Source organism: Pristiophorus japonicus, chromosome 26 (genome assembly GCF_044704955.1).
Source record: "Pristiophorus japonicus isolate sPriJap1 chromosome 26, sPriJap1.hap1, whole genome shotgun sequence".
In the NCBI taxonomy this organism is placed as follows: Eukaryota; Metazoa; Chordata; class Chondrichthyes; family Pristiophoridae; genus Pristiophorus; species Pristiophorus japonicus.
In genome coordinates, this window is record NC_092002.1 from 22,020,684 (window position 1) to 22,045,740 (window position 25,057).

General features: G+C 49.4%; 1 protein-coding gene across 3 annotated transcripts; it reads right to left on the reverse strand.

Moving 5' to 3' along the window:
- Positions 1-423: 423 nt before the first annotated feature.
- Positions 424-20,323, reverse strand: dlc (deltaC). 3 transcript variants are annotated; one of them, XM_070867932.1, is made up of 10 exons: positions 20,012-20,323; positions 19,659-19,901; positions 18,701-18,758; positions 18,265-18,522; positions 17,108-17,168; positions 13,062-13,362; positions 1,970-2,186; positions 1,139-1,826; positions 892-994; positions 424-765 (listed from the first exon to the last, which is right to left on the reverse strand). In XM_070867932.1, exons 1-10 carry the CDS (start codon positions 20,060-20,062, stop codon positions 760-762), a joined length of 1,986 nt encoding a protein of 661 aa, XP_070724033.1. In that variant the 5' UTR covers positions 20,063-20,323; the 3' UTR covers positions 424-759. The 3 variants fall into 3 exon arrangements, with proteins under 3 accessions (XP_070724033.1, XP_070724032.1, XP_070724034.1); XM_070867931.1 differs by having other exon boundaries at positions 424-994; XM_070867933.1 differs by lacking the exon at positions 19,659-19,901 and having other exon boundaries at positions 424-994.
- Positions 20,324-25,057: the final 4,734 nt, after the last annotated feature.

A 25,057-nucleotide genomic window follows, 5' to 3' on the forward strand; every position in this document is an offset into this window, starting at 1 on the left:
CTCGAATGATGTCCTGAACCGCAGATTCACAAATGGGATTCATTAAAGTCTGAACCGTCAAAATGGACGACTGCCGTTAACTCAAGTCTCCATACTCTTTTATCTTCTGTGATGAATGCTGTACGCGTCCCGTGTTCAGGGACGGGGGTTCTTGCGATACTGTCGTTTTTGTCAGCCAGTCATATCCAGAAGAAAGGTCCGACAGAGAGAGAAGGGCACTGACTTTGAAGAGTTGCCAGCCCCGTGAGATTGTGGGCGCCAAATGGTAATGCGGCTTAATACTCCCTGCTTATTGCTAAAGGGGATATAGCACACATACAGTATAGATCATGGTGAGAATTCTTGGCCACAATCGGTTCAAAAGGTCCTGCCTTTTTGCTCCAATAACCCGCCCCCCCCCCACCCCACCCCCCCCCCGCCCCTCCCATTTTCAGTCCTTGGCATGCAGATTATTTCGGAATGACTTCGCCATTGAAAATAGTGCAAAGGTGTCCCAGCTTCCAAAGAGATGTCAGCAGGCAATCTTCATTATCCAGAAGCCAGGTTCAAAAACGGTCTTTTTTATATATACATATACATATAGAGATCGATCGATATATCTATATATATATAAAAACAATAAAGAGGTTATCCATTCGAAAAATGAGCAGCATGAATAAATATTAAATACAGGAATACAAAACCCCACGGAGTCCAATAAATCTGTAAACATTCAGAGACAGGGGGAAGCTTGTGCCTCTACCTCGGAGGAGACAGAATTCACACCTGCAAACAAGGGGAGGAAAAGAGAAGACGGATTAGGCGCTGTGCAGGGGAGCTCAGTCCGTGTCGCAAGGCCCGCTGGACTTCCGCGTGTTTCTTACCTCCGACGTAGAAACAGTCAGGACTTACCTCAGTCGCAAATATGCATGGCTCGACTCGCTCCGGCATAATGTACATTGGGTGATACAATCCCTCCTTCTGAAATGATATTGGGGGGTTGGAGGATGCTTTACTGAAAGGAGAAAAAAAGAGGTGGGGAGTGGGGGGGGGGGGGGGGGTGGAAAGGTGCAGGGGCATTAGACATCCATTGACTGGTACGGTAGAAAAATCGCCAACATTATACAAGCGCTGGAGGGCACTTAAGCATGGCACTCACTTTTCAATATTCTTTTTAGATGGCTCCTCCATCTTCCGTTCCCCAGACAGATTGTAATCCATCGGATGTAGCTTCTGTTTGCAGTTAAACTTCTCAGCCAGGCAGTCACCACTGAGTTCGGCGTCTTTGTTGGACACCTTGAACTGCCCCGTGGAGATGATGAAGGCCTCCTTCTCCTTCTCCCGCTGGTAGTCCGACAGGTTGTTGATGGTCTCCAGGTCGTTGCGCACCGCGCTGCGGGCCCCCTGGCTCCTCCTCACGTGCTTGAGGATCACCACGGCGGCGAAGACCACCAGGGTGAGGGTGACCAGGCCCAAGGCGAAGGAGACGGCCAGGGCCACGGGGAAGGGGCTGCCCGGGTCGGCCGGGGCGGTGGGCTGCACGCGGAAGTCGCAGTTGGGCCCCATGAATCCGGCCGGGCACTCGCAGACGTGGCCGGTGTAGTGCGTGTAGCAGACGCCGTGGTTGCGGCACGGGTTGCTGCCACAGGCGTCCATGCGAACGCTGCAGTCCTTGCCGCCGTATCCCAGCGTGCAGCTGCAAGCGAAGGCGTTGACGTCATCGATGCAGGTGCCACCGTTGGCGCACGGGCTCTTGGCGCAGTCGTCCATGTTGACCTCGCATCTCGGCCCGGCAAATCCTGTCCGGCAGCGGCAGATGAAGCTCCGGCCCAGGTCCAAGCAGTATCCTTTTAACAGGAAGGGCAGATTTTAGAGCAGTCAGAAAAACACAATGCGTTAAGAGTCGGGAATGGGGAAGTGTTTGGTGCTGGGGTTGGCGGGGGGGGGGGTGGTGTTGGTGGGTCGATCGACGATTGACACTCAGACTTACCATTCGCACAGGGGTTGTTGGTGCAACGATCTATCTTCTTCTCACAGTTGGATCCAGTGAAGCCAACGGGGCAACGGCAGATGTAGCCTCCGTGGGGCTTCTCCGTGCAGGAGCCGCCGTTAAAGCACGGAGCATCAGCGCACGTCATGGCACTGATCTCACAGTTCTTGCCATAGAATCCTTGGGGGCAGGTGCATGTGTAATTGTTCTCTAAGTCCTACAAAGGATTGCCATAAACAAGAGAGAGAGTGTAATTAAATCGTTAAACTTCCAAAAGGCAAGCTCACTGGAGCGGGCGCACCAATCCCGTAACCGTGCTCGAGGAGGGAAAGAGGCAAGGGGTTATTTCACGCAAGTTGAGCGCAGAGATGGAAAGCGGTCTTTGTAGAAAGGGCAGCACGGTGGGAGGTGGCACACCGAGTTGCCAATCCCACGGCTCCGACGTTGGTAAACGCGCCTTGTGGGGAGGGGAGGGGCCATTCAGACAGGGAAGATCCCGGGTGCAGTCCCCGATCGCTGCTGCATCAGCTGTCGTCAGCCAGAGCAGCGCGCACCAGAGACACAACGAGGGAAGGGTTAATGTCTGCAGAGCATGCAGAGAGAAGGAGGGAGAATATTACAGAGAACAATCGTTACTCTCATTCATAGAAGGCAACAAATCAAACAGAGGGGGAAGTGGTGAGTGGGTCCCAGCGATGGTGGCTCTTCCTGATTTGGAGTTCAAACACACAAAAGAAAGATTTATACTGATATCTGGAGTGGAATCGAACACATGCGGAGAAAAGACAGATCCAGAATTTTAATACAAATAGGAGACGAAGGAAATCTTTCCCATTGTTAAGGCAGAGTACAGGGACCCTTAACATGCATCAACCGCAGACTATAGCTTACCTGGAATCTGTAACTCATGCTGCACTCAACCTGGGATCCTCAACTCATCCCGTACCCATCCCGAGATCCTAAACTCATCCTGTACCCATCCCGGGATCCTCAACTCATCCCGTACCCATCCCGGGATCCTCAACTCCTCCTGTACACATCCCGAGATCCTCAACTCCTCCTGTACCCACCCCGGGATCCTAATCTCATCCTGTACCCATCCCAGGATCCTCAACCCATCTTGTACCCACCCAGAGATCCTCAACTCCTCCTGTACCCACCCCGGGATCCTCAACTCCTCCTGTACACATCCCGAGATCCTCAACTCCTCCTGTACCCATCCCGGGATCCTCAACTCCTCCTGTACACATCCCGGGATCCTCAACTCATCCTGTACCCACCCCGGCATCCTCAACTCCTCCTGTACCCACCCCGGGATCCTCAACTCATCCTGTACCCATCCCGAGATCCTCAACTCATCCTGTACCTTTCCCGAGATCCTCAACTCATCCTGTACCCAACCCAGGATCCTCAACTCATCCTGTACTTATCCTGGTATCCTCAACTCATCCTGTACTCATCCTGTACCCATCCCAGGATCCTCAACTCATCCTGTACCTATCTTGGTATCCTCAACTCATCCTGGACCCATCCCCAGATCCTCAACTCATCCTGTACCTTTCCCGAGATCCTCAACTCATCCTGTACCCATCCCGAGATCCTCAACTCATCCTGTACCCATCCCAAGATCCTCAACTCATCCTGTACCCATCCTGGCATCCTCAAAGCATCCTGTACCCATCCAGAGATCCTAAACTCATCCTGTACCCAACCCAGGATCCTAAACTCATCCTGTACCCATCCCGGGATCCTCAACTCATCTTGTACTTATTCTGGTATCCTCAACTCATCCTGTACCCATCCCGGGATACTCAACTCATCCTGTACCCATCCCAGGATCCTCAACTCATCCTGTACCCAACCCAGGATCCTCAACTCATCCTGTACCTATCCCGGTATCCTCAACTCATCCTGTACCTATCCCGAGATCCTCAAGTCATCCTGTACCTTTCCCGAGATCCTCAACTCATCCTGTACCCATCCCGAGATCCTCAACTCATCCTGCACCCATCCCAAGATCGTAAACCTATCCTGTACCCATCCCGGGATCCTAAACTCATCCTGTACCCAACCCAGGATCCTTAACTCATCCTGAGATCCTCAATTCATCCTGTATCCATCCCGGGATCCTAAACTCATCCTGTACCCATCCCGGGATCCTCAACTCATGGTGTACCCAACCCTGGGTCCTAAACTCATGCTTTTCCTTGGAATGATTCCTGTTGACACTGGATGCCTAAAGTAGGAAAAATGTCCGATTTCCCAGCAGCGACATTCATCACCTTGACGGCTGAAAATAAATCACCGGATCTGAAAAGACGTGCGTTAATGAGGCACATGCGATCAGAAAGCTGCAACACGCTCAGTATTCAGTCGTCTATTTGTTCGCATTGGTCAGTGTGCTCATAAATGTGAGTTCCAATGGGTTAACTTGTTTGCACAGAGAAGAAGTAGCACTAATGTGTTTATTTTATCATTTACAAGATGTAGAAGTGAATTAGGAAGAGAACATTAAGGTCTGATGAATGAGTTGGTAAATGCATCAAATGCTCTTATATTGAGCCATCCAGTGCAGACTGCTCAATGCCAGGTCTGTGCTGAATTAATTGATGTTATCCAGGCCAGACATTGGGGGGGCGAAATTGCCCTGATGTGCACCTCGCGTTGGCACCTCCAGGGGGCACTAACGGGACAGGACGCCAACCTGTTTTTGCCGGGCGGGGGTGGGGAGGGGGTGGTGGTGATACCGGCCCCCGCGGAATTGTGCGGGAGTTAGCGGAGACACTTAACACGACAGCGCCGTGCCCCACTAGTAGAGCCCCGGGCCGCCACACAACGGGCGATGATGTCATCGCCGTGCGCGCTGACCCCCGTAGATCCCCGCAGTGGGAATTGTCCAGCGGCCCACGAGGGGGGTCAGCCCCAGCCTCGCGGGTGGTGAACCGGGCCGGTCTCCGCTTGCGGGCCGCATGTTACGGGGGAGGCGGGGAACCTGCGTTTTCCCGTTTTGGCCGACTCACCGTTCGGCCCGGCCGCGAGTCTCCGTGGCACGGTCTGGGCCGCCTTGGTAGCCCGGCAGAGGCCCCGTGCGGTGCGCAGCGGCCCTCCCCTTTAACCAACGGGGAGGGGGCGTTGAAACACGTCAGCACGACGCGGAGAAGCCAAACCCGTCCGGGGTCGCGCCCCCAAACCCACCCCAACAGGAAGTGCGCCAAACGACACTGTGCCACGCTTACCTCGAGGGGCGGTAACCACAGGAAGTCCCGCCCCGACTTGGTTATCACCCCCAAACGGGGCGCTGGGGGATTTCGCTGGGGGGGTCTCAATAATTACCCTCGGCATCTCTAAACTGAGGGAGGGGGGCGGGGTGTGGAGGGCAGAAACAAATCAGCCAGGATTCCTGCTCCTGATTGCTATTCAAAGCATTGCTGGAAACTGGCATTAAGTGAGGACAAGATCGGGCTTGGGTGTGCCGCACAGCATGGTTGAACAGCTTGCTGACGCTAAACGTGTCAGGTTCACACATTTGGGTGAAGTATCGGATGGGGCTGCTGGTGCTGGCTAATTGCAACTGCCCCACACAGAGTCGAGGAACGGGGAGGAGGGGGTGAGAGAATAGGCAAATAAAGGTGTGTCATTAAACAATAGCAAGCGAGGACACTGCCCCTGCACTAGTATTTACTGTGCACAAGATTCACATGTTTAATTCACTTCTATCGACTGTAATGAGCAAGGCCATGCCGATGGCCCAGGGGTACACGGGTACACATGAAGATCCCGGAGCAATCCCTCGTTAGCTCGGCCAACAAAGGTGCCACTAAAATTGTTCTCAGGCTAGCGAAGGAAGGCAAGGCAGTAATGTTGAGTCTGATGGTCATGATCTCCCTTTCCACACACACCACACACACACTCACAGCTGACGGACCATCAGCCCTGTGTCCAGGCCCACACCTGGTTCTGGTCATCACATAAGAACATAAGAAATAGGAGCAGGAGTCGGCCATACGGCCCCTCGAGCCTGCTCCGCCATTCAATACGATCATGGCTGATCTGATCATGGACTCAGCTCCACTTCCCTGCCCGCTCCCCATAACCCCTTGTCGGTTAAGAAACTGTCTTATCTCTGTCTTAAATATATTCAATGTCCCAGCTTCCACAGCTCTCTGAGGCAGCGAATTCCACAGATTTACAACCCTCTGAGAGAAGAAATTTCTTCTCATCTCAGTTTTAAATGGATGGCCCCTTATTCTAAGAAATTACATTACAGAAAAGGTGTGATTGCACTGGAGAGGCTAAAGGGGAGGTTTACCAACATGTTGTCAGGACTGGAGAATTTTAGCTATGAGGAAAGATTTTCTTTGGAACAGAGGAGGCTGAGGGGAGATTTCATTGAGATGTATAAAATTATGAAGGGCTTAGATAGAGTGGATAGGAAGGACCCATTTCCCTTAGCAGAGGGGTCAATAACCAGGGGGCATAGATTTAAAGTAATTGGGTGGAGGTTTAGAGGAGATTTGAGGGGAAACCTTTCACCCAGAGGGTGGTGGGGGTCTGGAACTCACTGCCTGAAAGGGTGGCAGAGACAGAAAGCCTTGTAGCATTTAAAAAGTACTTGGATGTGCGCTTGAAGTGCTGTAACCTACAGGGCTACGGACCAAGAGCTGGAAAGTGGGATTAAACTAGACAGCTCGTTTGCGGCTGGTGAGGACACGTGGGGCCGAAATGGCCTCCTTCCGTGCTGTAAATTTCTATGTTTCTATGTTTCCATGATTTTTTGGGGAAGGTTGGGAACTGGGGGAAGAGCATAAGAATATTATACATAAGAAATAGGAGCAGGTGTCGGACATTCGGCCCCTCGAGCCTGCTCCGCCATTCAACAAGATCGTGGCTGATCTGATCATGGACTCAGCTCCACTTCCCCGCCCGCTCCCCATAATCCTCGACTCCCTTATGGTTCAAAAATCTGTCCATCTCCGCCTTAAATATATTCAATGACCCAGCCCCCACAGCTCTCTGGGGCAGAGAATTCCAAAGACTAGCGACCCTCTGAGAGAAAAAATTCCTCCTCGTCTCCGTTTTAAATGGACGACCCCTTATTCTGAAACTATTCCCCCCCCTATTCTAGATTCCCCCACAGGAATAAAGAGAGCCGGAAAGTGGGATTAGGCTGGCTAGCTCTTGGTCAGCTGGCCTTCTGTGCCCTAAAGGTCTTTGATTCTATGATTCTAGATGTAACGCCCCAAGAGCCAGAGGAAAGCAGTCCGTGACTCAACGAATTCCTCCCCCGCCTCCGTCCTCCCACTCCCTTTAAGGAGTGCTTCTTAGTTGATCACAGTTCAGATTGGAAACTTAGTGGCAGATCAGACTTGCCCCGCACATTGGCAGCCCACTGACCCTGTTGAAGATAAGAAACTAAAGGGATGCTTTTAAACATTTAGAGCTGGTGTAAAACCGGAGACGTCTGACTGGCCATCCGATATACACCGGCCAATTTCCCTCTCCGTGGATTTCAATGAAAAGCAACATCGGGCGAGCATACAACAGGATCTGATATTGCCCATTAACCATTAAATAACACCTGAGAGTGTGAGAGCAGTGAGAGAATGAGCCTAGTTAGTCGTCATGATTTTTCAAATTTGACGGAAATGTTATTATACAGGGTACAGACTTATTTTGTTTTTGGCATTAATGAAGTCTCCCAGCGATGCTCACCAGCTGTCGGAGCAACTATAGGTTTAAGGTAAGTGGTAGGAGGTTTAGAGGGGATTTGAGGAGAAATGTTTTCACCCAGAGGGTGGTGGGGGTCTGGAACTCACTGCCTGAAAGGATGGTAGAGGCAGAAACCCTCACCACATTTAATGGATGTGCACCTGAAGTGCCGTAACCTACAGGGCTACGGAGCTAGTTCTGGAAGGTGGGATATGGCTGGGTAGCTCTTGGTCAGCCGGCGCGGACACAGTAGGCCGAAATGGCCTCCTTCCGTGGTAGGCTGCCAGCATCATCACGGGCACGAAAGATCCCGACTGTAGCCATTCCGCGGAGCAGAGCGTTGGAACCCCTCAGAGTACAGCATTGCGCGCATGTTAAGATTCGCTACCTTTACAACAACAACAGCTGGCATTTATGTCGTGCCTTTAACGTAGGCAACTCGTCCCAAGATGCTTCACGGAGGCGTGAGAAGAAGACGGGGACTGAGAAGGAGAGATTTGGAAGAGTAGCCAAAGCATGGTCAAACAAGTGGGTTTTAAGGAGGGTCTTAAAGAGGGAGGGGGAGGCGGAGAAACAGGAGGCGTTTAGGGAGGGAATTCCCGAGAGTGGGAGCTAGGTGGCTGAAGGCACGGCCGCCAATGGAGGCACAAAGGGAGAGTCAATGCACAAATGGTCAGAGGCAGAGGAAAGGAGAGTTGGGAGGGCTGGAGGAGGTCACAGAGATAGAGAGGGGCAAGGTCTTGGAGGGATTCCAAAACAACGACAAAAATGTTACATTTATGGCATTGGAGGACCAGGTGGCCATGTAGGTTTGTGAGAACGGGGGAGTTGTGCGGCCATGACTTGACGCAAGAGAGCATTTCGGGAGCAGAGCTTTGGATAAGCTGAAGTGTACAGAGTTATGGAGATGGAAGAAGGCTAAGGGATCTTGGGAGTCAATGACATGGCAAAGGCAGGGCCGAGGGTTGGAACAGCGGCTGGACAGAGGGCAAGGTGAAGGCTAATGATGGGAGCAGGCCATCTCTGTGATGGAGAGGATACAGAATAAGTTTAGTAATAAGGTGAAAGGCCCCAGAGTCGATCCTTGATCGCTGCTGAAGTCAATTTGTTTTTTGCTCGGAGGCTGGGGGCAACGTCACATTTATTGACCATCCCTCGGTTAATCCAGCAACTGTACAACTGAGCAGTTTACTGGAGGGCAGTGATGAGCCTGGAGTCACAAGGAGGCCAGGCCAGGTGGGGATAGCAGGTTCCCTTCCCTGAAGGGCAGTACTCTAACCAACCGGGGCTCTTGCGACTATCCAACCGTTTTCACACCAACCGCACGTATTCAAGGTCAGATTGGAGGTCACGACCCCTAGGTTGCTAGCCATCAGATTTGGAGGCCTCAACTTAGAGAGGCTCCCCCCTCCTGACCACTACTGGAAGGGGTGTGTGTGCATGGACATTGGGTGGGAGCAGGATCAAGCTCAGTGCTCATTCCCCCTGCCCCTACGGTTGGGTATCCTGCCAGCACACACTCTCCTTCTTTAAGAGCCCCCCCCTTCTTAAAACCCACTTGTTTGACCAAGCTTCTGGTCACCCTTCCTAATCTCTCGACTCACACATGACGGTGCAGAGCCTAGTGTAAGAAATGAGTTCCTCTAGTGGGAAATCAAAAAGAACGCGAACGTAGGAACAGGAGAAGGCCATTCAGCCCCTCGATGAGATCATGGCTGATCTGTGACCTAACTCCGTATACCTGCCATTGGCCCATATCCCTTAATACCTTTAATTAACAAAACGCTATCAACCTCCGATTTAAAATTAACAATTGATCTAATCTTAAAACCAGAGCGAAACATTCAGGAGCGAGATCAGAAAGCGCTATTCTTCCGGCAAATGGTTGAACTTGGGAATTCTCTTCTCCAAAAGGCTGTGGATCTTGGGGCTCAAGTGGATCTTTCAAGGCTGTGCTTGATAGATTTTTGTCGGGTAAGGATATCGAGGGATATGGAAGGAAGGCAAGAATTTGGGAGTGTAAATCAGCCATGATCTAATCGATGGCAGAGCAGCCTGGATAGGCTGAATGGCCCACTCCTATTCTTAATGTTGCTATGTTACCAAGACCGCCCCCCCCAGCAGAGGTCGCACCTTCAGGAGAGGAGGAGAGTCAAGGGGAGATAATAACTGAGGAAGATATCATAGAATGATGGATCAAAACAAAGTTAATGTTTCAGGGTAAAAGAGAAATGTATTTCGCTCTTCACGGCTTCATTCATTGGAGTCGTTTTGTATAGTATCTTAAATTGCATATGGAAAATATAGTGGCCATTCCTAACAAACGACTGCATGCAGATGCTAAATAATTCAAATATAAATCAAAACTCCTCTTGTTGAAGATTCTTGGAGTATTATTTTTCAAACATGATTTAAAATACTATGCAAGACCGCTCAGTGAGATTATCCAGTGACCCGACTGTTGCTGATGGCCTGTCAGCAATATGCAACCCTCCAACAATAATTACTTACATTGATGTAGTGTCCTGAGGGGGATTGACAGGGGAGATGCTGAGAGGCTGTTTCCTCTGGTTGGAGAGTCTTGACTCAGAGGTCACAGTCTCAGGTTAAGGGGTCGGCCATTTAGGACTGAACTGAGATGAGGAGAGAGTTCTCCACTCAGAAAGGCGATGAATCTTTGGAATTCTCTGCCCCAGCGGGCTGTGAGTGCTGAGTCGTTGAGTATATTCAAGTGGCCAGAGTCAGGGGCATGTCGAGTTCATGGAGGGTTGTAGGGCTGAAGGAGGTTACAAAGATCGATAGGGAGGGGAGAGGCCATGAATGGATTTGAACACAAGAATGAGAATTTTAAATCGGGTGCTTGCCAGATGTAGGTCAGCGAGTAGAGTGGTGATGGGTGAACGGGACTTGGTGCGAGTTAGGACACGGGGCAGCCGAGTTTTGGACGAGCTAACGGTTCATGGAGGGCCAGACAGAAACACATAGGAATAGCTGAGTGTGGCTGATTGGGAGGATATGGGATCGGAAGCAGAGCTAGGGGGTTAAAAGTACGACGCCTGGGATGAGCTGATGCTTTCACAACTGTAGACTTCAACCCAAGGCAGTGGCTGGGGACAAGGGGATGGAATCAGTGGTGAGAGTACAGAGTTTAGGCGGGAGTCCGAAAACATTGATCTTCCCGATGTTTAACTGAGAAAACTCCACTGAAGGATGTGGACACGAGAGACGCTTCTCTCAAACTAACAGGTCGTACCTGGGGTAAAGGAACAACTTGCTTTTTGGCTGCAGTCGTTCTTGCACCCTGTTTATCTTTCTGTGGGAGAAGTGAATTTACAATTCCATTTGGGAATTGATGGCAAACCTGATTTGCACAAAAGGTGCAAATCATTGTTTTTTTTGTTTACGTTTAATCTCGTTGAACGTATATGCATTGTCTATTCCTACAACAAAATTGCCAAATCGGTGATTACAATTGCCTCCTCAGGAACAGAAAAAGGCTTTAGTTACCTGTGAAGCTTATGTGGTCATTAGCACCAGACTAATCCCTGGGATGGGAGGGTTGTCCGATGAGGAGAGATTGAGTAAATTAGGCCTATACTCTCTGGAGTTTAGAAGGATGAGAGGTGATTGCATTGACACTACAAGATTCTGAGGGGGATTGACAGGGTAGATGCTGAGAGGTTGTTTCCCCCGGGCTGGAGAGTCTAGAACATCAGAACATAAGAAATAGTAGCAGGAGTAGGCCATTGGCCCCTCGAGCCTGCTCCGCCATTTAATAAGATCATGGCTGATCTGATCATGGACTCAGCTCCACTTCCCCGCCCGCTCCCCATAACCCTTGACTCCCTTATCGCTCAAAAATCTGTCTATCTCCGCCTTAAATATATTCAATGACCCAGCCTCCACAGCTCTCTGAGGCAGAGAACTCCACAGATTTACAACCCTTTGAGAGAAGAAGTTCCTCCTCATCTCAGTTTTAAATGGGCGGCCCCTTATTCTGAGACTATGTCCCCTAGTTTTAGTCTCCCCTATAAGTGGAAATATCCTCTCTGCATCCACCTTGTCGAGCCTCCTCATTATCTTATAAGTTTCAATAAGATCACCTCTCATTCTTCTGAACTCCAATGAGTATAGGCCAAACCTACGCAACCTATCCTCATAAGTCATGTAGGGGGCACAGTCTCAGGATAAGGGGTCGGCCATTTAGGGCTGAGATGAGGAGAAATTTCTTCACTCAGAGGGTGGTGAATCTTTGGAATTCTCTGCCCAGAGGGCTGTGGATGCTGAATCATTGAGTATATTCAAGGCTAAGATAGACACATATTTGGACTCTAGGGGAAGCTAGGGGATCGGGCGGGAGAGTGGAGTTGAGATCGATGATCAGCCACGATCTTATTGAAGGACAGGGCAGACGCGAGGAGTCGCATGTTATAATTCTCATGTTGTTATTAGGAAGATTGCAGCTATGATCACTGGTCTGTGGTGAGTTGGTTGATTTCAAACAGATTGATAACCGTGGGTTTCAGTTTACAGAATACAATGTAATGTTTCCCCCACAACCTTCTGACCATCGACGGGGGCCGGGTCAGACTCTGGCGCCTCGGCCAAATGGCCATTGTTGAGGTGTGATCTTTGACCTTGTGAGCAGGTCGTCACACCCAAACCTGATGCCCACACATGTACTTTCTGATAGGGTTCATTGGGGGTGGTAACCATGGCCAATGTTCCCCTCCCTCATCCAGGGGTGTGGACCACAATGGTATCGTCCAACCACAATCTTCAACAATACCCAGACCAGGGATCAAAGCTGGGACTTCATTGGCCAAATACTCAATATTTCTTCGGGGAGCCTGGGTGGGGCTTTTTACCGATCGGAAGCCCAGGACCTGACCTGTTATCCGGCTCAGTTGGGAACTATGAGAGGGAGCTCAGAGTCCAGTACATGGGAGAAAGGAGTTAGACATAGGAGCATCGCAGGCCTAATTCGTTGAGCTGAATTGGGCAGAGTAATTGTACCAGACGTGGTCAGAGCAAATAGAAAGAAACACTTGCATTTCTATAGCGCCTTTCACAACCTCAGGACGTCCCAAAGCATTTTACAGCCAATGAACTACTTGTGGAGTGTAGTCGCTGTTGTAATGTGGGAAACGCGGCAGCCAATATACGCACAGCAAGCTCCCACACACAGTAACGTGACAGCGACCGGATTAACCCGTTCGTGCTCAAGCAAGATCACAGTATAGTAGAGAGTGTGGACTTGGACTTATGGAAGAAAATGAGTTAGGCAAAGCAATGGTCACGGTGGAGGTGGAGGGGGGGGGGGGAAGGGGGTGAACATTGGAGCAGCGCGACCGGCGACGACACCGTTTCACGGGACACCTACCGTGCAGCTTCCGCCGTTTTTGCAAGGGTTGCTTTCACACTCATTGATCTCAATCTCACAGTTGGTGCCGCTGAAGCCCAGTTTGCAGGTACAGGTGTAGCTGCCCTGGCCGGTGTTGCTGCAGGTGGCGCCGCTCCTGCACGGCTTGTGGTTGGTGCAGTAGTTGAGGTCCTGGTTGCAGAAGAGGCCGCCCCAGCCCTCCTGGCAATTGCACTGCCACGGCTGCTGGCACATGCCGTGCAGGCAGCCCGGGTAGTGGATACACTGGTCACACAAACTCCCCTGCCATCCAATGCGACACCTGCGGTGGGGGGGGGGAGCGGGGGGAGGAGTGCAGAAAAGGACGTGCTTTTAGAGTTATCGCCAACCAAAGCCGCGGCCTTTGAAAGATGGAAAGGTTAGAAGAAACTGGAATATTTATAAATAAAGAACAGAAACAGAAAATGCTGCAAATGCACGGCAGGTCAGTCTGCATCTGAGAGGAACTCTGATAGACCGAATGGCCTCAACAACAATTTGTGTTTGTATAGCACCTATAACGTCCCAAGACACTTCACAGGAGACAAAACATTTGACACCCAGCCACTTAAGGAGAAATAAGGGCAGGTGACCAAAAGCTGGGTCAAAGAGGTAGCGTCTTGAAGGGGCATCTTGAAGGAGGAAAGAGAGGTAGAGAGGCGGAGAGGGTTAAGCTTGGGCACAGGCAACAGAAGGCACGGCCACCGATGGTTGAGCGATTATAATCAGGGATGCTCAAGAGGGCAGAATTAGAGGGGCGCAGATATCTCGGGGGTTGTGGGGCTGGAGGAGATTACAGAGATAGGAAAGGGGGAGGCCATGGAGGGATTTGTAAACAAAGATGAGAATTTTGAAATCAAGGCGTTGTTTGGTTAAGAGCTTGGGACCCAATGTGGGTCAACGAGCACAGGGGGTGATGGGTGAGCAGGACTCGGTGCGAGTTAGGACACAGTCAGCGAGCACAGGGGTGATGGGTGAGCGGGACTCGGTGCGAGTTAGGACACAGTCAGCGAGCACAGGGGTGATGGGTGAGCGGGACTCGGTGCGAGTTAGGACACAGTCAGCGAGCACAGGGGTGATGGGTGAGCGGGACTCGGTGCGAGTTAGGACACGGTCAGGTCGGATTCAGGTGAATTTATAATGGGGAACAAAGAAATGGCAGACCAATTGAACAAATACTTCGGTTCTGTCTTCACGAAGGAAGACACAAATAACATTCCAAATGTACTAGGGGACAGTGGGTCTAGTGAGAAGGAGGAACTGAAGGATATCCTTATTAGGCGGGAAATTGTGTTAGGGAAATTGATGGGATTGAAGGCCGATAAATCCACGGGTCCTGATAGTCTGCATCCCAGAGTACTTAAGGAACTGGCCCTAGAAATAGTGGATGCATTGGTGATCATTTTCCAACAGTCTATCAACTCTGGATCAGTTCCTATGGAGTGGAGGGTAGCTAATGTAACACCACTTTTGAAAAAAGGAGGGAGAGAAAATGGGTAATTATAGACCGGTTAGCCTGACATCAGTAGTGGGGAAAATGTTGGAATCGATCATTAAGGATGAAATAGCAGCGCATTTGGAAAGCAGTAACAGGATCGGTCCAAGTCAGCATGGATTTATGAAAGGGAAATCATGCTTGACAAATCTTCTGGAATTTTTTGAGGATGTAACTAGCAAAGTGAACATGGGAGAACCAGTGGATGTGGTGTATTTGGACTTTCAAAAGGCTTTTGACAAGGTCCCACGCAAGAGATTGGTGTGCAAAATCAAAGCGCATGGTATTGGGGGTAATGTACTGACGTGGATAGAGAACTGGTTGGCAGACAGGAAGCAGAGAGTCGGGATAAACGGATCGTTTTCAGAATGGCAGGCAGTGACTAGTGGAGTGTCACAGGGCTCAGTGCTGGGACCCCAGCTATTTACAATATACATTAACGATTTAGATGAAGGAATTGAGTGTAATATCTCCATGTTTGCGGATGACACTAAACTGGGTGGCGGTATGAGCTGTGAGGAGGATGCTAAAAGGCTGCAGGTTGACTTAGACAGGTTAGGTGAGTGGGCAAATGCATGGCAGAAGCAGTATAATATGGATAAATGTGAGGTTATCCATTTTGGGGGAAAAAACACGAAGGCAGAATATTATCTGAATGGCGGCAGATTAGGAAAATGGGAGGTGCAACGAGACCTGGGTGTCATGGTTCATTAGTCATTGAAAGTTGGCATGTAGGTACAGCAGGCGATGAAGAAGGCAAATGGTATGTTGGCCTTCATAGCTAGGGGATTTGAGTTTAGGAGCAGGGAGGTCTTACTGCAGTTGTACAGGGCCTTGGTGAGGCCTCACCTGGAATATTGTCTTCAGTTAAGGTCTCCTAATCTGAGGACGGACGTTCTTGCTATTGAGGGAGTGCAGCGAACGTTCACCAGACTGATTCCAGCGATGGCTGGACTGTCATATGAGGAGAGGCTGGATCAACTGGGCCTTTATTCACTGGAGTTTAGAATGATGAGAGGGGATCTCATAGAAACATATAAGATTCTGACGGGATTGGACAGGTTAGCTGTGGGAAGAATGCTCCCAATGTTGGGGAAGTCCAGGACCAGGGGACATAGTCTTAGAATAAGGGGTAGGCCATTTAGGACTGAGATGAGGAGAAACTTCTTCACTCAGAGTTGTTAACCTGTGGAATTCCCTGCCGCAAAGAGTTGCTGATGCCAGTTCATTGGATATATTCAAGAGGGAGTTAGATATGGCCCTTACGGCGAAGGGGATCAAGGGGTATGGAGAGAAAGCAGGAAAGGGGTACTGAGGGAATGATCAGCCATGATCTTATTGAATGGCGGTGCAGGCTTGAAGGGCTGAATGGCCTACTCCTGCACCTAATTTCTATGTTTCTATGTTTCAATTCAGCAAGCACAGGGGTGATGGGTGAGTGGGACTCGGTGCAAGTTAGGACACGGGCAGCGAGCACAGGGGTGATGTGTGACCGGGACTCGGTGCGAGTTAGGACACGGTCAATGAGCACAGGGGTGATGGGTGAGCAGGACTCGGTGCGAGTTAGGACACAGGCAGCTGAGTTTTGGATCACCTCTAGTTTACGTAGGTAAATGTCTGCTGTACTATTCGATGACTCTATGAGCAATCTGAAGTATGACGGCCAATCTCAAAGCTTGTATACCTACAGGCAGATCCATCTAACCTGCCAGTGGGGTTACGGCATTGCAGTGATCAATGTTCCCGTTAAGCTGTGTGGCCGAGCAGTGCTCTGGAGGTCCCGCACAGGCTGTTCACTGGCTTTACAATTGAAATTGCCGCTCATGCGTGAGGAATGGAATGGGCCATGCAGCCAGTTAAAGGGGCCATGCACCCAAAAAACCCACAGGTAATGGTTATGTTACTACATTTGTAACTGGGACCAGCGGTTACATCCGAGCCAGGGTGTCCCTGGAGATGAAGCACGCAGTGTCCACCGGTACGCTCGCGGCCTTCTGCGAGAGGTGGGCGCCGGAGGGACTGGAGTGCATCATCACCCCCGGCAACCAAATTTTAATTTGAACCATTATTGTTAAAAGTTCATTTGTTTAAATTGTGAGTTTTAGTGCCCCTTTAATAAGGGGGCATTTGAGTTACAGGTGCAACTAAAATAGTTGTAACTGGGACTAATAAATGTCGAGTTCAAATCTTTCCATTTTGAGAATTTTACCCTTTTTTTGAAATAAAACAGCTGGTATCGGTAAAAGCGACTATGAAGATTGTGGTTAAATAAAACAAAAACAACTGGTTCACTGAGGGCCTTTAGGAAAGCTGCCATTCCTTTGCTATGTGGAAAGGAATAGTCTTGGCCTATAGGTGACTCCAGGCCCACACCAATGTGGCTGACCCCAAACGGCCCTATGAAGCTGCTCAGTTGTTCCATCAAATTCAGGGCAACCAGTAACAGGCAACAAACACCGACCTGGCCAGTCATGTCCACATCCCAAGAATAGATATTTTTTTAAACCAAGTTAACAATGAAATCTTTACTCACTTGCATTCACCAGGTCTTTCACAGTATCCATAATTGTCATTGCACCCCAGCAAGCAGATAGCTGTGAAACAAATGTTTTTTTTGGAAGGAGAGGAGAGAAAAAAAAATAAGTATTTAAGACATATATTTGTCAAAGTTCTGTGACATTTTGTAAAGAGCAGCTGGCTCCGCCCAGACAGAGGCCCTGAACAATAACAGCACATGCTAGCTGTCTGGCTGCCTGTAGTGAGACACAGGACGCGTGTCCCTATTAAACCCCGCTCTGTGGACACTCAGTAAAAGAGAATTTTTGTTTAAAGGCCCTAAACAGGGGAGGCAGAAGAGCAACCTGTGACCCGAGAGGCCCCCGTGTTAACAACTGCGATTGAGGAGTTAAGTTTCCATGCCAACATATTATTCCATTCGCGTGTTCGTTCCTCTCCTCCTGCACAATAAGCCTCTTTAAAATGTGTTGAAATTTATTCAAATGGTATTCCTCAGCTGCCGTGTGTCAGATGGCTTTGTGAAGCCCACCAAAGGAGGGGGGGGGGGCGGCTGGGCCAATGTTAACACACTTCAATAAGTTAACCAAGCAATCCATATGCTTCCATTCAGATGGATTGATTCCCCTTGTATTTATTATATATATATATATATATATATATATAAATCTCAAGTCTCCTTCTCCCCCCCCCCCCACCCCCCCCACACACACACACACACAACCCCTCTGCCAATCAACCTTTCAAACACAACTCACAAACCTGAACCCGGAGCTTAATCTTAAAATCAACGTACACACACACACAACACACACACTCCCAAAGAAAATGACAAAATGAGGTTTAATATTTGCGGAATAAAATATAATCCTGAAATTAACAAAAAATAATCCTGAAATTAACAAAAAATAATCATGAAATTAATAAAAAAATAACCATGAAATTAACAAAAAATAATCCTGAAATTAACAAAAAATAATCCTGAAATTAATAAAATATAATCATGAAATTAACAAAATACAATCCTGAAATTAAAATATAATCCGGAAATTAACAAAATACAATCCTGAAAACGATATTTGCATTATGTTGCACTTTATGATCCCAGGCCCTTCAGATATTACGCGATATTACGAGAAATGCCAGCTCTCTGGGGCAGCTGGATGACAGCCTTACGTTCTGAGCAGTAGTCACCCTTCCAGCCGGCCAGGCACACTCTCTGGCCGCTCTCATCGCAGGTGTAGTGGCCGAAGGTGTCGTCTCGGGGGCGGCAGTAGTCGGAGCAGCCCTCGCCAAAGTAATGCTCGCCGCACACCACGTGGTAGGAATAGCGCAGCTCGCCCTGCTCGCCCGTCTGCACATCCTGGGACCAGTCCTCGCCGATGGCCAGGCGCCGGCCGGTAGCCAGGCGGCTGATCAGGTTCTCGGGGTCATCTGTTGCAAAAAGAAAGGAGTGGGGGGACATGTGTCAAGATGGTGCAACAATGGGAAAAGGGTGGGGGGACATTCATTGGGAGGTCCAGCAAAGCAGTGGGAAAATTTACTGGGGAGAGGGCGGCTGATTTGCTATTGTATGGCGCCCCCTTGCAAAGAGATTCAGAACTGAGATTACCAGTACTGGCCTCGTCCGAGTCTGCATTCCAGGCTTCAATAATGAGAGAGAAAGTTCCCTGGAAAAACAGAAAGACAAGTTGTCAGTTTAACACAGACGGCTCAAAGACCTCACATATATATATATACCTCAATGAAACAAGTGTTGCCCTCTCACACTCTCTGCACATCGGAGAACCGCATCACTTGTTCATTGCAAAGTTCAAACTGAAAGGGAAATTGAAAACTCCGCCATTCTCGGAAAGCGATTAATTACTGACAGTCGAAAAACAGAATGCACGGGACACAATTCTTCAATGCAATTTCTGATCGGATTTAATTTGTTTCTCATTGAACGTCTTGGTTTAAAGGGCAGATATTGTGATGGAGAGGGAGAGAGGGAAGGCGAGAGAGAGAGGGAAGGAGAGAGGGAGAGAGGAAGGGAAGGAGAGAGAGGGGAGAGAAAGAGAGTGAGGGGGGGAGAGAGAAAAAGGGAGAGAGAGGGAGGGAGAGAGGAAGGGGGAGGGAGAGAGAGGGAGGGAGAGAGAGAGAGGAAGGGGGAGAGAGAGAGGAAGGAAGGGAGGGAGAGAGAGAAAGAGGGGGAAGGAGAGAGAGGGAGGGAGCGAGAGAGAGGGAAGAGAGGAAGGGAGGGAGAGAGGGAGAGGGAAGGAGAGAGAGAGAGAGGGAGAGAGGGAGGGAGGAAAGAAGAGAGGGAGGGACGGGAGGGAGAGAGAGAGAGAGGGAGAGACAGTGAGGGATTGAGAGGGAGGGAGAGAGAGAGATGGAGAGGGGGGAGAGAGAGACAGTAAGAGAGTGAGGGATTGAGAGGGAGGGAGAGAGAAAGAGAGGGGGAGAGAGAAAGAGGGAGGGAGAGAGAGACAGTGAGAGAGTGAGGGATTGAGAGGGAGGGAGAGAGAGAGAGAGAGAGGGAGGGAGAGGGTTGCCTAGTTGTTGGAGAGCTGTCACACTGCAGTACTTACCGGCCATGTGAAATGGAACGGAATGCGGATGGGCTCACTGTCCCGCACCAAGTCGCCCCCAGCCCCCAGGACAGGAGTGTGGCCGGCTCCGTAGGTGCAGGGTGGCTCGGGGGAGATGTGCACCTGATAGTGCTTGAGACAGACGCGGAAGAAGCGGCCACAGTGCGCTCCCCTCGCACAGCCGGCCGACTGTCTGGGACTGAACGAGTGCACTTTCAGCTCGAAGATGCCGCTGGTGGAAGCCTGCAGGGAGGGAGAAAAAAAAAACCCAGGGGAGCGAGAGTTAAAAGTGGGTGGGGAAACGAGAGAGAGGGGAAATAGTCCAGACCCCAAGTCAGGAGCTGGGAGCTTACCTGGAGAACAGCGAGCAGGAAAACGGTGCAAAAAAGCAGGATTTGAGCCATCCTGGGAGCAACTCGAGTCCCTCCAACAATCGCAGGCACGCGTCAGGGAGATGAAATCCAAATTGGTATACGAAAAATAACACTACTTTTTAAAACTACTGCTCCAAGTTGAACAAGATTATCTCTCCTGTTTCTGGTTTGTCTCTGGGTTGTTATAGTCCTCTTCTGTTGCTAACTCCGGGAGCTCCGAGAGCTCCTGCTCCGTGTCCCTGCCCCTGTTCGGTTCGGTTCCTCTCCTCTCCTCTCCCTCCCTCTCTCTCCCTCTGCTGTGTTTGAATGCTGGCTGGCTCGGCTGCTTCCCTTTATATAGTTGCGCCGGGTGTGATATTCCGTCAATCATACTGACAGGGGCCTCTGTGATTCCTCTCACAACAAAAGCCCTCACACTTCCAGAATGGCCAAATGGATTCAGGAGACACACGGAGAAACAGAGTGAGAAGCAGGGGTTAAAAAAAAAAGTATTATATGCCCCCAAACTCCTTGTTTTAATAAAGTATTCTGACTGTAAATCTTCCCCGAGCCCTGTAACTCCCATGTGAGTTAATTTCGTTGCATGAACTTCTTGCAACCTGTCCAGCTACAAACAGGTTTCTAAAAGTTCCACATATTCTCTGGAGTGATTGGACTCTTCTCGCTACCCTTCCACCTGAAAACACAGTGAGCTTTGCGGATGGTTTAATATACCGTTCTATTTAAAACAAACTTTGTTTTATCGTTTTTGGGGGGAGGGGACGGAGTTATTTTTTTGTAAAACAAAAATCAAAGATCTTCCAATTCGATAAATCCCACGTGTGGCTCTGGCTATTGATAAACTTCGAATTTATTCAATTATGTTTGCAAGAGGAGGGGTGTTTCAATGCTTAAAATTCTTAAAATGCTTAAAAAAGACACTGTGATAGTGTGTCCTGTGCAAATAAATAAATCACTTGTTTATTTTGTAAAATAACTTTTCTTTGATTTTGTAATCTTTTAAGGCTACCGCGTGTCTTTCTGCGGGTTTTTTTTTCTCTCTGTCTCTGGAGGGCGGGGGGCTGGAGTTTGAAATGAAAAAGCCAGGGTGAATTGTCCCGGCGCGTGCTGCACATTCCGCCCAGGTGCCTGGTCTTTCTTGGAGTGGGGGCTCACTGTGGGCCACTAGGGGTATTTTTTCTAAAGGGAGGTGGAGAGAGAGTCGGGGTGGGGGGGCGCTTAGGTAATTGTACTCCTGCTGTCTGTGTGTCTCGCTTCAGCTGTATGGTAATACACAAGCACCTGCCCAGCCCCAAAGAAACAAGTCCTTTATCTCCCAGAGCCCCCACACCCCCCCCCCCCTCTTACTCTGCAGGCTACCAATCGATGCGGTGCAATATCGCATTTTACAATCTAGCCAGCATCTGTGTTGACCGCGTTTGCAGAACTAAATTGCAATGCATCTCCTCCCTCAATCCAACAGCCAGAGTCCATAAAGAAAGAAAAATGTGCATTTATGTAGCGCCTGTCTTGAAGGGACCACTTTTACAGGGGCGATGGGGGAAAAGAAAGACTTGCACTTATATAGTGCCTTTCTCGACCACCGGACCCCCCAAAAAACTAACTCCGTCCCCTTCCCCCAGTTTGTTTTAAATAGGACGGTGTATTAAGCCATCCCCAAAGCGCTACACAGTCAATGAAGTTCTGTATTTTTGGAGTGCAGTCACTGTTGTAATGTGGGAATCGCCGATTTGCGCAGATAATGACCCAGATTTTAGTGATGTTGATCGAGAGGCAAATATTGGCCCAGGACACCTCTTCGAAATGGTGCCATGGGATATTTTACATCCAGCTGTGGGAGAGCAGAGGGGGGGGGGGGGGCTGGGTTTAATGTCTCCTCTGCAAGCGCTCCCTCAGCACTGCACTGGAGAGTCAGCCGAGGGTTTGGTGCTGAAGTGGGACTTGAACGCGTGATCTTTCGGACTCAGAGTGCGAGGGTGCTGCCCACTGAGCCACTGCTGGCACTGCGCAAGTAGCGTGCGCCAGTCTTGTGTTAAGGTGGTCACTCCATTCCCTCACCTGTGGGCCATATTGGGAATCAGAAGGCTGAGGTCTTGAAGGAGAGACAGGGTGTGAGGCGATGTTAATCGACCCCCCATCACAGTGACACAAGTTGATAGTTATTCCGCTCGGGTGGGCCCGGAGAGCTCGCTCCCTGATTGCACCCAAAACCTGCTCCGGAATAAGGCTCAGGGTTTACTGGCCCGGCGGCTACAAGCTGCGATTCAGATAATGTGCCGGCCATCTGCTCCTAACACTCGCACACACACCCCTCTCTCCACACCCCATTCCCATCCTTCCAGACACTGCTCTCCCGCATTGCATCTTTCTAAATAGTTCCCAAACTTTCAGCATCAGCCAGAACACAGGGGAATGCTGGTTTCCAAGTCCCATTCAGCGGATCGCATGTCAGCACTTAAACCATCTCGCCAAGCGCGAGTGGCGATGCATCAGATCGTCAAAGTTCAGGCGGCAGAAATGCAACGGGTTGAACTCAATACTTTAAAGTGGTTCTTGCCCAAACACGTGCCCTGGGCTATTTTATCCTGCACTGCAGACTTCCAGTGACCTGGGGGCTATTGTTCCAACACTCATACAGCCCACATGCCACATTTGCGTAAAGTGCCCATTTAGAATCATTAATTGTAGAGGGAGAGTTGTGAACCTGTGGAATTCTCTACCACAGAAAGTTGTTGTGGGCCAGTTCGTTAGGTATATTCAAAAGAGAGTTAGATGTGGCCCTTAAGGCTAAAGGGATCAGGGGGGTATGGAGAGAAAGCAGGAATGGGGTACTGAAGTTGAATGATCAGCCATGATCATATTGAATGGTGGTGCAGGCTCGAAGGGCCGAATGGCCTACTCTTGCATCTATTTTCTATGTTTCTATCTTATGTCTCAAACATCCCATGAAGTCCGGAGATTGCTGAATTGCTGTGAAGTGCTGGTGGGAGCAACAATTTACCTTTTGAGAAAGTCTGAGGTTTTATTCCCCGTTTACCAATTATTTTTTGAATGTGCAGGAATCACCAGTTTTTGAAAGTAGGTGTTTGACTGGAACTTTTAACTTGTTAAGCAGGGCCACGCTTCTTCGGAGAGGGTCTTGAAGAATTATTAATGAATTGATTGTGGCACAGTGTTTTTTTCGGGGGTGGGAGAGGCCGCCACATGTTCCCCCAGATAAAGGGTCCATACACTGGTACATAACAGAGGCAGCAGGTTTACAAACTGTTGCTCTCTCTCTCGGCCCCCGGGGGTATTGTCATTGTAATGAGGGGGACGCGTGCCTCATCTGTTGGCCTCCTGCAAACATTTCCATAGACAGGGGGCTGGAGCAGCCGGCCACGCTTCAGGCCCGGGCACAGGACAAAAGGGAAGGAGCAGAGAGAGAGAGAGAAGGAAGCTTTGTCACCTCCTTATCTCAGCCTGGCATCTCAGCTCAGGAGACGGACTCCACGTGGCCAAGCAGAACCAGGGGTCAGCCTGTGAGATCCGAGACAAACCACCTCCTGCTCTCAATGAAGGGAGGGCCCGAGCTGGTGTCTCCCGGCACTGCTTGGCTTTGTACAAAGCCTCATTTGCACCTTTCATCATTTTTGACCGCGCGGGATTGCGACTTAAGAGAACATGATTTTGTAGTTTATTTCCCCACTGTTCAGAATTTTCTTCCAGCTTTTGAATATTTAGTAACCCGGCCTGGAATTCTGCGAAGACACACACACACACACACTCGGTGTGTTTTAGTGGAATTCTAGCATCTCATTAAATATTGGGAAACATAAAGAGAGCTGTGACACAGAGAGCAAATGTGTGTTCATGCATGCCACAGGTGTCAATCAATTTCTACATACCCTTGTGATTAATTTAATATATAAAGACATCTTTATACAGCACGTTATTCCCTCTGGTAGAAATCTCCCAACGTGAACAGCTTTGAAAAGTTCTTGGGTCGCTGATTTATACATCACTTTTCTTGAAATCCAACTGCAAATTTCAAGTATGGGTGGAGAAAGCCTTCTTGCTATTCTCGCTCCTGGGGAGCCAGAGCGGCGTGTGCCCCTGTGCTGTCAATTTTTAGCTTAGATCTAATTGTGTTTGTGAATGACTATCCAACACTTGCGGTCTTTCCCCCGTTTATTCCCCCCCCCCCCCCCCAAAGCCCATCTTTCATTGTCAGTCCCCCTGTAAATAACCATTTGTGTCCGGCGCTGCAATACCGACTGCTTTAATGTCAGGAGCTGCAGTGTTTTAACATCCTGACACCAAATGCCTGGCCCTTGCTCCGGCCCGGGACCCGAGGTGTTGCCCAAATGGCAGGCGGTGACTCACACATGTCAATCAGCGGCGGCCGACCGCAATATCCCGTGCACACAGAGGCAAGCGGCCGCTTCAGGAGGGCCCGCTCAATTTGTTTCTGCTCGCTTACTCCGCCAAGTAGCTTCTAATCGGGCGCCACTGATTTACTAATCGGATATTAGCAGATGGCTATCGATACATATATAGATAGATAGATAGAGATATAGAGATATAGATAGAGATATAGAGATATAGATAGAGAGATAGATAGAAAGATAGATATAGATATAGAGAGAGATAGAGAGAGCGATAGATAGATCGATAGATAGATGGAGAGATAGATAGATAGATAGATAGAGCGATAGCTAGATAGATAGATAGATAGATATAGATAGATATAGAGAGAGAGATAGATAGAGAGATGGATAGAGAGAGAGCGATAGATAGATCGATAGATAGATAGAGAGAGAGAGATAGATAGATAGATAGATGGATAGATAGATAGATAGAGCGATAGCTAGAGAGAGATGGATAGATAGAGAGATGGATAGAGAGATAGAGATAGATAGATAGGGATAGATAGATAGATAGGTAGAGAGAGATAGAGATGGATAGATAGATAGATATAGATAGATAGAGAGAGAGAGAGATAGAGAGAGAGAGAGAGATAGATAGATAGATAGCACGATAGAT